We start from the raw sequence: 14,989 nt of genomic DNA on the forward strand, positions 1-14,989 counted from the left end.
TGCTTTAAAACGAAAACATAGTTGTGTGGATGTAGCCGTAGAATCATCAGGTGGATGCAAACATGGCTCCAAATGAATACTAACAGTTTCAATGCCAACAATGTTTGGCACAGAAAGACAGACGGACACGGACTCACACGCTCGCTGCATGCATGGAGGTATGAATTAACAAGCACAAACTCATGCACATATTGTCCTGCGTTTTTTTAACCACGCAGCAAGCCCACACACTGAAACTATGTAAATGGGTGTCACATGTTGTTTAGACATGCATGTGTGAGGTAGCTAACTGTTTTGGATTGAGGAAGGAAAGTTGTCTCTGCCATGGCCATCTCTCTTTTTCCTCTACACAGTAGCATGCTGTTTATTCTCTACTTTGCTGCAAAGGATTTCCTTTGGGTTTTTTTTTTTTTTTTTTTTTTTTGCTCTTTGACTTGGTGCAGCATGTCTTTTTTTTTTTTCTTTTGCTCCTAGCTTTCGCTCCTTTCATCTTCTCCCAACATGACATAAAGTCCTTTTTCTTCTTTTTTTCATCTCTCTCCATCTGTTGCTGTATTTTCCTCTTCGCTCTGCCTCGACATATACCGGGTCATCTGCAGAGAAGAGGCCTAACCCACAGCTTTATTGTCATGTTAGCACTGTGGTAGTGTTATACCTGCCATAATTTATGCATACAAAACTTTTGACGGTTGAAAGTTTCGACATTTTTCTATGTCATCAGCATCGACTTTGAGCATTAAAATCATTAAAGTTACCTCCGGGTTTTATTTGATCGCCAGCCCTGCAAAGGTTATACCACTTTTTTTTTAAACTTGCGGTCCTTTGCAGACTGCTTCGTCAGAAATGTGTGGGTGTGAAGTGAAGTGCAGTGGGTCGAGGTTTGAATATATGCCAGACTAAGTGCCTCTCCTGCTTGTGAAATTGAAATGCAGCCTCCCCACAGGCTACGTGTCAATCTGCAGTAGGAAGCACTTGATAGCAGTATCCTATGCCAATCCTTTAATCATCCCTTAATGACTTTCATGGGAGATATTTCTGACTGTGAGAAAGATCTGAGACTTTCTGATTATCCAAAGACAAGCGTGGGGGAAGTGTAGCTGTGGATTTTGACTTTCTCTGCTTTTACCCTGGTTTCAAGTTGCCAATTAAATCTCTCCTGCTTAGATGGCGGGGCAGTAGAGAGAGATGATTGCGCTCTGAGGCAGACAAACCATGTACGCCTGACCTCTGATCTGCTCTGATTGTCTGTGCAACTGTTTATCTCTGTGTATTTAAGCTGCTTTTATTGCTGTTCCCTTATTTATTAAGGTCAAAGGTCTAATGGAGGAAGAAAAACAACTTTCTTCAACATAAAACCTTCACAAAAAGCTCTTTTTTTTCATTGTTGCATCTAACAGATGCAACAGATTTCATTATTGATTTATCAGCCAATTATTTTCAAGATAACTTTTTTGATTCACAAAACTGTCAGAAAATAGTGAAAAATATTGATTACAATCTCCCAGAGATAAAGCGACTTCCATCAAATATCCAACCAGCAGTTCAAAACTCAAAGATATTCAGTTTATTATCATGTAAGACAATGAAAAGCAACATATCGTCATATGCGAGAAGCTGCTGGAACCATAAAATGTTTGTTATTCTTGCTTGACAGTTGTCAATACACAATTTTTTTTAAATCTAAATTTAATTTAATTAAACAAATCATTGCAGCTCTATGTATTTTCCCTTCATTCTAATTGCATCTACCAATGTACACAGATTCAGTTTTATGTGCTGAGATTTTTATGTGTCTCTCAGATTTCTACCCTAATACGTCATCTGCTTGTGGTGCCCACAGATAACAAAAAATCAACAGTTATGTTGATTTTTATGGCTTTGGTGCATTAAATGAACAGCTAATTTTACACTGTGGTTTAAAATTAGGCTACATGTGCTGCCTTTGAATTAATTTGAACATCAAAACTATTGGTTCCAACCAAATTTTTTGAAAAGTGACAGGACATATAATGCACCGACCTCACTTTTCTGCCAAGACACATTTTTGGAATAACAACGAATGCTTTTTTGTAATGTGGGTAATTATACCCACATTACAAATTACAGGTAGGAATACCTTGACACATTCTTAAGGGAAGTGCATGAAAAAGCGTTACTCAAACTGGACACAAATTACAGAACAATTCCTAGCTTGCCTTGCTAACGTTTCACAGTTGCCTATTTGAAAGTGTTTGAACTGCTGTTTGAACCAGATGACCTAATTATACATGGTCCTTTCTTATATATTTATGCATACACATCCAGTTTAGGCCTACTTCGGTTTTAAGATGTGCTTTGCTCCTCGTGGTGTAAATATTTCATATACTTGGTATTCATTATTCACACGTAATGTCGTAGAGGGACCCTTTATGCTACGACACCGTATAAACTTCATAAACAACCGTAACAACACACTCTTGGCCACATAGGAACCAGCCAGCAAAACCAGCACGACCAGTGCCACCAGCTTGAGCTCCATGGTCAAGGTTCTCATGTCTATGATGCTGTAGCAGCTAGAACGGAGTGGCTGAGTGGGGCGAAATGGGCTGCAAGGTACTTGGGCTCTTAACAGGAATGTGAAGTATTTCCCAGCATCCAGTGGAGGCAGGTTGGACACAAGTTGCAGCACATGAGGAATCAGTAATGGACCGCGGAGATAATCATTGTACATTTTAATAAGCCGAGAATTTAGCAACCACAGTTTCCACAATTACTGATCACTGCATAATGTTGCAGGGTAATTACCAATGATTGCACAAATGCCCTCGAGGTGTGATTTGAACCCAGGCACCACACATTGACCAGTTGTGGCATAGTGGCACCTATTGAAAGATGGCATTTTGCTGTTGTTGGTAGTGCTTAGATTTTGTATTTAAAGATCATTAAACCATTACAGTCTCATTTACTTTAAACAAAAGATACCATCAATCAAAACTCGCAGCCTCTAACAGTGCCCCCACGTCACATTTGCAGTTGCTTGACTGTTTCTCACGATGGCAGATGGTGTACGGATTGAGAGGCAAATGGAAAAATCACTTTGTAAATGTTCATCCACAGTAAAGTGAATGAGAAAACCAAGCGTCACCAGAGAGTGGTTAGGGGATACAAACCTTTGTAGGCTTCAAAGGCATTTTGTGACAGGGGGTAAGAGGGATTTTAGGAAATATGGTCTCAATTTGAAGAAACACAAGCAGTGAAAAAGATCCTGGTTTGTACAAAGCTGTAAATCAGCTTGACTACAGTCTTTTTTTTTTTTTTAATTTAGCATTAATTATTTCAAGGTGGTATAAAAAAATACAGTATCACACATCCTCTGTGTGTGTGTGTTCCATGTGTGGTTTTGTACTACATATGTGTGTAATTGGGTGACGCATGTGCCAGTCTCCCTGCACAGTGACGAGAGTCGAAGTGTAGCAGCACAGCGGCTGATTGACTAATGAATTGCTCACTGTCGCGTAATCTGTGGTGAAGACAGATGAATGACAGACACCACAAGACAATAAAAGTAATGTTTGGACAGATGGTTTCAGCTCATTAAGACCCCCACTGTATTTGTCTGTCAGTGGGTTATGGGGAATAATCAAATCACTGAGGTGGATAAACTTCAGACTGATGTTATCTGAACCAATCAGTGTTGTATCATGTACTGTGAGCAACTATTTTGTTAAAACATTTAAAGCCCTGTAAGGCTTTTGGCTGGCTGTTTGGTATCTGTGTAATTTGTTGTAAAAAAAAAAGGTCCACAAATGCCGGTTTCTGGGTGGCTCGAACGTAATAGTTTTGTAGCTTGGAGCACGTGTTTCACCTTGGTTAGTATCGAAGAAACACATTGTGTAACACCAGAGTTTTGAGATAAATCCATATGAGATAGTAGAAAACCAAAGATGCCATATGGCAACGTTTGGTTTTCTGTCGAGATAAGCTTTAATCGTGCTCTTTGTCTGCTTCCAAATCCCATCATCAGTAAAAGGTTAATAGATAATGTAGAGTCATGAAAGCCCCAGCAAATCAAAAAGTATAATTTAGATGAAATGCTGGCCAGGAAATGATAAACGCCCCCGGCTTTTCTCTGCCGATACAGTTTCTTTCTATTTATCGTGTATTGTTTGTTCTCTCAGAGATGGTGATTTCCATAACTGACATACTGCTTCTGTTGTGGCAGATGTTTAATCAGTTATTTGTGTTTGTTTGCGTAGGTAGCAGTAGATTACACACACACAAACACACACACACTCAGAGGACAGCAGGGCTCTGCAAACAGAAGGGAAATGACCTACTGTGTTATGACTGTAACATCTGGCACAGATGAGAGCCCCGAGCACACACAGTCCAGTGGAGGGGGGATTGGAGGACAGGAGGAAACACACAGCATAACTCATTTTTATTCTGTGTGACCTACTCCTGCTTTGTTACATCAGAACAAATGGGATGATGGAGGGGAAAAGTGCAGAAACGGATTTCAGAAGCTTCCAGAGGCAGGATTTTCATGTAAAATAGGATCTGTAGATTGGATGAATGCAACATAAACATAAGTTTATTTCTTTGAGTTTCTGATGTAAAACTATATCTAATATCTGACCTCAATCGTTGTCTCATAATGCTAAATGTACTTTCTCCATCCCTTTGAATTGTTAGTTGCATACCTTGCCTACCTTCATATTAGATATTTTTGGATTGTTAGACAAACAAAATAAGTTTTGAGGCTGTGTCGCATGTTTTAAAGGAATCTATCAGTGCAGTAGTCCGTGTGCTCACCACTGCCAAGTTGAAGACTTAAGCTTTCATTTGGAGCAGGCAATTTTCTTGAGGCTGCAGTCGGTCACCTCCCATGACCACAACTTCTGAAAACAGTGTCCTGAAAAAAAAGTCAAAATGCACCCTGAGGTGCTGCTGAGTGCAGATTATAGTGCCGATTAGAGCAAAGCAGGGCCAGTGTAATTAAGTTCAGACTTACCTGGGCTGTCTGGCCATTAATCTGCTGCTGAGTCCCCAACCAATTAACTTGGAAGTGGACTGGTAATTGTCAGTTTTACACCACCTTCCTCTTGCAGAGCAAAAGAAAAGGGCACGAATCTTCCCCTAATATACTATTTATCTGCCGAATCAAAATAAATACGTTTGGAGCTGAAATTCAGAAGGCGTCTGGCTTTCTGAGCAGAGCCTGCACAAATGAAGCCAAAGCTCTTCCGATTTATTCTGGTTCATATCAGACCAATACTGCGTTTTCAATAAAGAACTGATTATGCAGCTGAGGATCTGATCTGACTAAACAATTGTGGACAGAAAAACCTCTAACACTAGCAATGCTTCAGCCATCCTGACATGGCAGCAGGGCACAGTGAAAAGAGCTGGTTACCTCGCTGAGAAGTTCAAACTGAGCTGCTGTCAGAAAATGCCAAAAATGGCACATCGCCTCATTTTGTAGACATGTGTCTGATGAACAACGGTGGTAAGTGCTACGCTCACTGACAAACACGTTACTCATAAAGTTTAACTTCATTGGCTGTTGATCTTCCAATTTGCTCTGCGGACCAATAGCAAGCTGACCTTTGAGGGAATGGAGAGGTGGAGAATCTGAAATGGAGGATGCTACTGTAGCTTAGCATCTGTGCTGCACCTTAAACTTTTATTAAACCTCATCTTGTACAAGCAGAGTATATATTTAGTTTCACCGAAGAGTGTTTGTTGTCTGACAGCTGTGAGACAGGAGTCGATGGTGCAAATACATCTTTTGAAATGACTGAAAGCAAGCTTGTTATTTCAGCTTTATTTTTTCTCTTCAGTAGCTCTGTACTAAATGAACCAATGTGCAATAGTCAACACAGGAAGAGAAAGTAGAAAAAGGCTCGAAGAGCTGGTATGACTGACTAGCGCTAGCCTGTCTGACAGTAGTGTTAGTGGTTAGCTCCTCAGCCCTGTGAACAGTCACCAGATTTCTAGGACCAAATATTATGCAAAGACGTGAGGATTAATTCACTTGGCCTCTTTATAGTGTGACTGGGCCTCTTTTAAGGATTTAAAAATGAAAGTGTGAAAAGGTTTGATTTATTCATACACTACAAAATAACTTCAAAATAATACAGATACAGTAGGCTGCATCCAAAACAATGATCCTACCCAGAAAATATCCACTTTAGAGAATAACAACTTCGCTATGCAAGGAGGAGCAGGAGAGGGGGATGGTGGGAGGTTTAGAGAATAAAAGGACAGAGCAGAGATTAGGTTTTGGACTGCTTAACATAAAGATCCTTTGAATATTAAAGCTTACAGACATGCAGTCACAGTGAGTTTCTATGCCACAATGACTTGGTGCCTCAGTCTCAAAGACCAAAATTGGGGAGCAGCGTCGGGACAAGTCTTGCTTCAGTGCCAAAGTGATGCCTTTGTTTTATTCTGTCTTGGCATGTCAAGAAATGTCACTCTATGTAAAGAGGATCCAATTACAGTGCTGCTCTGTCCCCTATAGACGCATCAGGCTGCAGTGCTGCACAGGAGGTTCACATTTCCTGTGATATTTTATCAGAAGGCCACAGCTATAACTTCACATTATCGGTGGGATGAGTGAGACTAATGGGTCAAAGTGAGAGTTTCTGTCAATATAATAAAACAGCTTTAAACTTTGTGCTTTGGCATTATGTTACTGAATCTTTCATGCACAGTATGCAGATGTTAATCTGAGAGGAAACATGAGGAAGTACTTAGCTTCAAACATGTGCATGACTATTTTCTAATCTTTGGATGTTAAATCACAACCAAAGAAGAATAACAAAAAAGGTATTGCTTAGATGTTAAATCCCAGCACTGGACTCCCAGTGAAATGATCGTGTGATGACGTTAACTTTCACTCCCTCTGCTTTGAGAATGAATATGTGGGTATCTGAGACACCATTTCCTGCTTGGTGCGGATGACACCGTCGCAGCGGTGTCGCTGTCCAGCCAGGGGTCGGTATGAGCCTCTGCGGCCTGACAGCAGGATGATGTCATGTGGTGTACAGCACAGGGATTACAGCCCCTAATCTGCCATGCAAACCCAACTCGGGAGAGATCATGATCATAGAATAGGAAATGGTGGATGTTGAAAACAAGATGAAAAAGGAGATTGGTTTTGAACCACACGGCATCTCTTCCTCATCCGTATGAAGGATTGTACAAACCTGACGTGGGAGACTGAAGCGATGGTTGTCAAGTGAGTGTTTTTTACACTAGGTGAGTGTGCGCGCAGGCTTGCATGTCCTCATCCATGCTGTATTGTATAAGTAGATCTTGAGAGTGGCTCTGTTCATGTCAGTGTGCACACAAACACACAGTGTGCATCACCACCGCAGAATAAGCAAAGGATGTGGTTAAGGATTGTTCTGGTGAAGGTTTCTATTTGCAGGGGTGTGTTTATCCTCTGTGACCGTAGGAGAACGCGCAGGCTTCCACATGTGGCCACAGAGAGACCAGCGCACTGACATGGACAGTCAACTTTGTGTAACCTGCCTTTAGTTTTACATCGGGCTGGTCTCTTTGTGCATATGTTTATGTAATATATATAGTGTATCTACATATGAATGCTCAAAATGCATCCATCCATCCAATAGCAGTACCACCCTTTGAGGGTTGTTGGGGGGCTGTAGTCAACCCCAGCTGACACTGGGCAAGAGGTGGGGTACATCGTGGAGAGACAAATAACCATTCATGTTAACACCAATACTATGAAGAAGATATCATGACTTGTGACTTTTCAAATGCTACATGTAGTAGCTTTAACATTCAGATTTAAAAAAAAAATAATTTAGGTTAACTTTTAACTTGAAATTAACTGAGTAACCACTCCCTCAATTCATGTCTTTTACTCACAGGAGCTGATGAAAGCCAGGAAGCTAAAAGGATTTTGTCTGAGATGAGAATAAAATGATCCAGTAAGAAACAATGAATCTAAATTCACAATTTTGCTCTGACATTAAGGAATAATGCCAGGATGCATTGCAAAAGAGAGACATACAATAATACACACCCCAGTAACCTCAGTAGCTGAGTATGTTGTGTTTGCCAACTTTATTGAATTGCATGAAAACACATGCTTAGGTCTTACTCTCGCCCTGCTACACCACCTATTTGTAGCTGAATAATCACACTCTTTATTTGTCTAAGCACCCGCCTTTGACTGAGATCCACAAGTTCACACCTGTTCTGGAGGCACTGCCTGCTGGGAAATGTAGGAGATCACTATCTAAATAGACAGTTTCTGTGAGAGTGGATATACTTGGAACAAAAAAAAAACAAACCCAGAACTGATTGTATTTGACAAGTGAGAGTAACCAAACCAAACGGGGATTTTCCCCTCCAGGATTTAGTGGCGCTGACTCTTTGGCTTGGAAGCACACGCCGTCCTGTCCGTGTGAATCATGAAGTCCTCCGGCTGCTAGTGTTGACTATCTTTCAGCTTATTAGACGTGCCTTTGGCCAGAAGTCTGAATATGGGCTCCAGGCCTACCTATGATGGAGTAGGTTATTGTTGAGCTAATGACTTTATTACAAGAGAGGGGAGCCTGTAATTGTATTCACAGCCATGAATCACGGGATGATTCACAGCTGAGATCCACAGGAGCTCCTCCTTGGTGGTCGCTCGTTACATCTCACCAGAACCGCGTGCAGATGCCCTATTATCCAGTAACAGTCCCCTCACTCCTGCTCAGTGACTTCCCCTTCGCCCACAGAATATAAAAAGTATAACCTGACTAGGGAAATACACAGCACAGAGACATTTTTCACATTAACTGTCATTTTAGCGGAGTGAAAGGGGAAATATATTTGGTGTTTGGTGCTGACAGATGATACGGAGAAGCAGACTCGCCACAAAACTTAACTTTACTAGAAGTCGAAGAGTTTTCCTTTTGCCTGGATCATGGTGCAACATAAGCTGCAAATCTTAGCACACTTGGCTAACTAGCTAACTACCTAACAGAGTGTCACTTCCAAAGAGCCTTTCATTAACTGACTACATTTTATGGGGGCTACAGGTTACATTAAAAAAGACCTGTTACACCTGATAAAATCTGAGAGCTGCAGTTGTAATTTTCTTCCTGTCTCTGTGTCTAAAACCGCTCTAAAATAATGGCTGTATAAAAAGATGGAGGATATGACAGCTCCTCAAAAGTGAGTACAAAACATCTCCATCACCACCTAGTGGCTGGCAGGATTTCAAGTGGTAAACATGTGACCATTGTCTTGGTAAGCTTCCCCGTGTTTCATGGGAGAATGGAGGGGACGCTCAGTTAAACTTCATGTTGGTCATCTTATCTTCTTTTTCTTTTTTTCTTCAGAATTGTAAAACCTCGGGGTTTCCCGCAATTAACTGAGGAGCTACTCAGGGATCTAGGTGCTCTTGTTACTGTGAGGCACCAGTGACAGACTAAAGAGCAGAAAGGTGAGGTTTTGAGTTGCTGCTCAACCTGACAAGCTCGTCGGCTTCATAATGCATGTGTGATGGGGAAAAGAAATGATCGTGAATCGTGTTGGCGCTTCATATTAAAAGGCACCGTTGCACACTGCCTCACTGGCCAGTGGGCAGCTCACTGATTTTGATAGAAATGGAAAGATCTTGTGTTTATTCCCATACAACTTCCAGTGCAATGGTTAGGCAGGAAAACCCCTTTCACTCTCCAAATGCCTTCCTGTACCCATAAACCCATTAACCAGCAAACAACAGGATGAGCGGAGGCTGTGGCTCTCTCCCTGTTTGTTTGGCAGCTGTTCAGTTGGTCGGGCTCTCTGTCTGTTAATAGGTAACCTGCTGCACTCGGACCACATCCTTGTATGAAAAGTCTGTTTAAAAGTGAATAGGATCACACTCAACAGCGAGGAATGGTATCCCTTCGTGTCTGTCTGTCTCTTGCTTCTTCTGTTCACATGAGTGTCTGCCTGAGTGTAACAGGAAAGCCTTGCCTGTGAGGCTCCGAGCACCATCTTGTGGCGCTGAGGCACAGCTGCACAGCTGACCCACCAACACAGCACTCGCTTATCAGCTCTGCAGAGGCTCCAGTGGCGCAATCGGTCAGCGCGCGGTACTTATAAGACAGTAACCTGCAGAGTGATGCCGAGGTTGTGAGTTCGAGCCTCACCTGGAGCAGTGACGTTTTAACTCGGCTGTGAATTGCAGGGAGGAACTGCCGCTGTCGCTGTAGAAATGGTTCATCTGTGAGATTAATCACATCATCGCAGCGAACGCAGTCTGTTATTCTTAAGGGAGGAAACAGACAGTGGTGCAGCTGTGCCGCTTGTTACACGCATTGATTTCATCTTGGTTTATATTAAATTGAGGTTTAATATTTCCATTTAACTAAATGTCTTTTAGACTTTTTCATATAAAAGCATCTGGATGTGTTTATTGAACAAATAAGAAGCTATTGTTTAAAATATTAAAGACACATTGTTTTTATTGAACCAATTCAGTTGAATCCAAATCAAATTTACCCATTATCACAGCTTATCTTCGAAATCTGGACTTTAGCAGTGAGTAAATTGCGGCATGTGTCTGCACCCTCTTTATCTGTCTCGACCTCAGCACCACGGGGAGGCATGGATTATTGGTGATTATTATTTATGCACATTCTGTCTGTAATTACTCACCAAAGCTGCTCAGTTTAGGTTTTTGGCTTTTTGACAGTCGGAAGTTTTTTTTTAACCATCATGTGACTGTGAACTTATTTTGACTGTCAGAATTGTCCTACAGATCCATCTCTCTGCTTGTGTTGTGTGTTGTCCAGCTGGCAGGTGTAGGGAGGGGCAGCGAGCATGGATGAGCCGGGCAGCAAGAGCAGCAGTCTGCAGAGGAAGAAGCCACCATGGCTCAAACTGGACATCCCCACCATCCAGCTGACACCGGACGACTCGCCTCCACACACCCAGGTAATACTGATCAGAGCCTCCCCAGTGGCTCACCTGGTAACACTTAAACTCCCTCCTTCCTCCAGTGGCCTGGGTTTGAATCCAACCTGGGCCTTTTGCTCCATGCCATCCCTTCTCTCTCCCCCGACTTTCCTGTCACTTTATCATGTTGAAGGCAAAAACCTGCCCCAAAAGCACAGCAATCAAATTCAGCTCACAATAATGAAACTGTATTCATCACAGTAGTTCAGAGGATGGATGACTAACAGTCCTGTAAAATCTGGGTTGGAACAAAAAATCTATCAACACTCAAGTTCATTCTCAATGTTAGAAACAAAAGTTTGACCAAAAAAACCCCCCGCTTTTGACATTTATGCAGCCGGGCACTGAGTGTGTCTGCATCATCATCATCATCATCATCGTCTGTTGTGTGTGTTGCAGCCAGTGAAGCGCCTGCGCAGTGTCAGCATGCCAGGGGAAAACCCTCAGACCTGCATCGCTGCCATGGAAACTTCAAACAACTACCTCAGACCTCCTCTGGAGAGACTGCCCTCCTTCACACAGTCTATCAAGAGGTTAGACACAAACACACACACACACACACAGATTCTTGAGAGCTTCTCTTCTTTCTTCTCTGCTGATTCTATCCAACTGCTAATTTCCTGTGACTTGTCTTATATTCTCAATAATTCTCTGGATTATTTCCTTAACAAAACTAATTTCTCCTTTCTGATCTAACACAAATTGATCTTACTGTCTTTTCTTCTCTCTTTTCCCACTTTCTTTGATTTTCCCTTATTTATTTCTATCTACGTTTCCCCTCTTCCTCCCTGTCCTCTGCTCCCCCTGCTGTGATGTGTGTTAAGTGAGAAAAGGGTGCGCTTTGAGCGCGTCAACACAGTTCCCCCAAAGGGCCAGAGGAGCCCCAGGAGGGTGTCAGCTGTTCGAAGGCGGTCCTGCATCCCCAAAATACTGACCCGACGGCGCTCGTCTATTCCCAAACAGATCATCAGGTACAGGAGAGGTGGAGGACAGAGGGCGGGAGGTGATGACTCAAGTTTCCATTTGAAACTGTGTGTTATTGTTGAATATCATGCACAGAAAGAAACCGGTATTTAGTATAAACATCATGCTGCTTTAATGAAGAGCTCAGATGAGTCAAGAATATATATCACATTGTCAGACAGTGTGAACTAAGATTATAAAATCGCCTACTGTACGCTACCTGTCTGGCACCAAAGGTCAAATGGACACAGTGAGAGATGGTGAACATAGTGATGCATTTAGTGGTTAAATAGCCACATATTCCCTCAGAGCTTAAAACAGAGCTAAAAGGACTTGAATATTCAATTTACCAGGCGGCAAGAAACACAGCATCAAAAGATGCTCCATAAGTGCTTGTTAGGTTAAATTCTCCATATTAACTTCAAAGGTGACACGTCGGTGTTGTGTTTTTCAGCTTAATCTCCTTCAGGTGGCCAGAAAAAAAGGTCTGAAGCAAACAATGTTCGGTCAAATATTTCCAGCACAAAGCTTTTTTGCAGAAAATAGCAGTGGCTTATTTGTTGACTTTCAAGATGAGATCCATGATGGAAGACAGGCCCCTTTTATTTAAAACACAGAAAAGATCTATCCACTGATACACAAGGCGGGTTTAGGAACCAGTTATCTGAGGTGTACCACACATCAAGGACTGATGATAAATAACTAATTTGACCATGGTTTTTTCCCCCTCGCACACCAAACACACCCCGTTGCTCTCTGAGTCTCTTTGTGCCACAGCCGCTGATGCTTTGAAGAATCCACACAAGCGGTGCGTCGATGTCAGTCCAGGTGACACGCAGCACCACATGGTTTGAGGCAGACAAAATAATACAATTACTCACACAGGACTATGTGTGTCTCACAGAGCATGCGGGCCACATCAAAGCGGCCCCTCCCACAGCGTTAAATTGAATGTAAATGTTTGAACGCGGAGCCGAGACTAAAACCCGGAGACTCTCTCCTCAAAGGAGAGTCTTAACATCTTTACTTTATCATGCCGAGGTTTACCAGCCAGGTATGTGTGTGTGTGTGTGTGTGTGTGTGTGTGTGTGTGTGTGTGTGTGAGAGAGAAAGAGAATTAATTCCTTTGATGTTTGTGAGAGAATTAATAGGATTGAGGAAAGGTTTATGTGTGTGTGTTTATGAGTTGTTGGAGGTTAGCTGAGGTACTTAAAGGAGGTTATGATAAATCTTTTCCTGTTCAAACAAAGTGTTTGTGTGTTTGTGATTTGCTACAAACTACTGGCTTGTAGTTTAACTGTGTGGGCGTCCTGGTGTTTGTTGACCTGGAGGACAACAGGAGAGCTTTGCATGAGTCATTTTTCATGTTTCAAGGAGCCATTCATTTTGAAATTCTTTTAACTGCTGACACGAAATATCTTCGCTGCAGAGCAAGGTGCGGTTCACACTACGGGCTATGATTTGGAGTGGCTAAACATTTGTGGTACTCCTACTCCATTGTGTGTGTGTGTGTGTGTGTGTGTGTGTGTGCGTGTGTGTGTGTCATGTTCAGACATGTCCCAGTGCCCTTCCTCCAGCTCTCCTCCCTCCTAATGTGTATGATGTTCTATCTTTCTTCTCTCCCTCCTTCTAATCTCCCATTTCCTGTGGAGAGCTGGTATGTTAGAGGGAGAACTAGTGTTTACACACACCCCTGCAAAACAAGGCAGAAAGAGAGAGAGAGAGAGAGAGAGGGAGAGCGAGAGACGGACCTCATTGATGGTGCTCGTTGGGGCTCTGGACGGGGGGGAATATTCAGTTTGACAAGGACCAGAGCCGCTGTCTTCTTTGCCCAGTAGGTCACATCCTTTTATGCAAGTTCTTGAGGATGGATACCGGGAGGCCTGCCAGACGCTGACACATTCACACACTCTCTCACACATACACAGTCATATGGAAACTTCTGCTGTGTGCTCGGGACACAAGGTCAGAAAATTTAAGATCCTCCCTCTCATCGTGCGCTGAATGAGCTGGTCCAGCTGGTGGAAGTCCCTCTGTGGACCTCTTTACATCAGGACGCGCGCCGTCTGACCAAGGATATCACTGCCAGCGCCTCTGTCACCTTTGATTAACCAGCCGCTCGCTGAGCAGGACTGACAAGGATCAGGACAGGGTCTGCACATGTGGTGATCATCCTCTCTTTGCGTAACAGCGGCCGTTACAAGGCACCCCTGGCCTGGATAACAGGAAATCCCCTTATGGAACATTGCATGTGTGATCTGCGGAGGATCCGTTTGCGTTCAGCAGATCAGGGTTTAATACGGGTCAGGGGGAAAATGGGGACAGTATGTTAGTGATGCTGGTGATGGAGGTGACACAGCTCCACTGTCCCAGCCCCCCTCAGGTATGACCCAGACCCTGAACCCCTCATGGAGCTCTCTGGACAGGTGAGTGTGCTGTGGGTTCGCTCAACCAGAGCCGAAGATACTGATCTAAAATGCTGATTTGAGTCAACATGTGACACGTAGGCCAGTGAATGGAAATACTGAACAAAGCCTTTGTTGAAGTGTTTCACTCTTTGTAGAAGGATTAAGGTTTTCCTAAAGTAAAATATAAAATTTAGCTGAGATTAAGAGATTGTAAATAGCTTTTAATCTTATGGTTTTTAGTTTTACTGAACCTTTTATGGTTGGCAACATCAACATGTATACTTGTAATACTGCTAAGCCTTCTGTCTTAGCAGTGGTGGAAATGTGGGAAATGTGTTAATTGCACTTCTTGCAGAGACTTCGAGGTGAAGATTGATGCCGTTTCAAGTCATTGTGCTAAGCTAAGCTAACTAGCTGCATTAAAAGACAGATATGAGAGTTGTATATTTTCTAAGAAAAAGTAACAAATGATAAAGATTAAAAATACTGTAAAAGTAAAAGACCAACGTTTAAAATGTTACCCAGGTAAAGGCAGATATTAGTGTTAACAGCAATATGTATTTAAAGTAGAAGTACCCGTTAGTGTTATAATGTACATTATGTTGTATATTAGATTTTTCTTATTGATACCTTAACATAAAAGCACCATTTCAAGGTTGTAGCTG

At 42.4% G+C, this 14,989-nt stretch overlaps 1 protein-coding gene and 1 non-coding gene across 12 annotated transcripts in view; both read left to right on the forward strand.

Moving 5' to 3' along the window:
• Positions 1 to 14,989, forward strand: part of rhbdf1b (rhomboid 5 homolog 1b (Drosophila)) — a 40,403-nt gene that overhangs the window by 11,734 nt on the left and 13,680 nt on the right. For 3 of the 11 annotated variants that reach the window (XM_071462454.1, XM_071462451.1, XM_071462457.1), the window contains exons 2-4: positions 10,791 to 10,932; positions 11,353 to 11,486; positions 11,778 to 11,924. In XM_071462454.1, coding sequence (XP_071318555.1) covers positions 10,819 to 10,932; positions 11,353 to 11,486; positions 11,778 to 11,924 — 395 coding nt within the window. In that variant the 5' untranslated portion in view covers positions 10,791 to 10,818. Of the gene's footprint in view, positions 1 to 111; positions 159 to 9,347; positions 9,452 to 10,790; positions 10,933 to 11,290; positions 11,487 to 11,777; positions 11,925 to 12,839; positions 12,971 to 13,061; positions 14,343 to 14,989 lie in introns of those variants that run through there. The other 8 variants (XM_071462456.1, XM_071462458.1, XM_071462452.1 and 5 more) reach the window with 7 other exon arrangements.
• On the forward strand, positions 10,060 to 10,153 carry trnai-uau (transfer RNA isoleucine (anticodon UAU)). Its single transcript has 2 exons — positions 10,060 to 10,097; positions 10,118 to 10,153. It is a non-coding gene; the product is annotated as a tRNA-Ile (tRNA).

Source organism: Trachinotus anak, unplaced genomic scaffold (genome assembly GCF_046630095.1).
Source record: "Trachinotus anak isolate AG129_WGS33_773 ecotype Australia unplaced genomic scaffold, CSIRO_AGI_Tana_v1 ptg000025l, whole genome shotgun sequence".
NCBI lineage: Eukaryota > Metazoa > Chordata > Actinopteri > Carangiformes > Carangidae > Trachinotus > Trachinotus anak.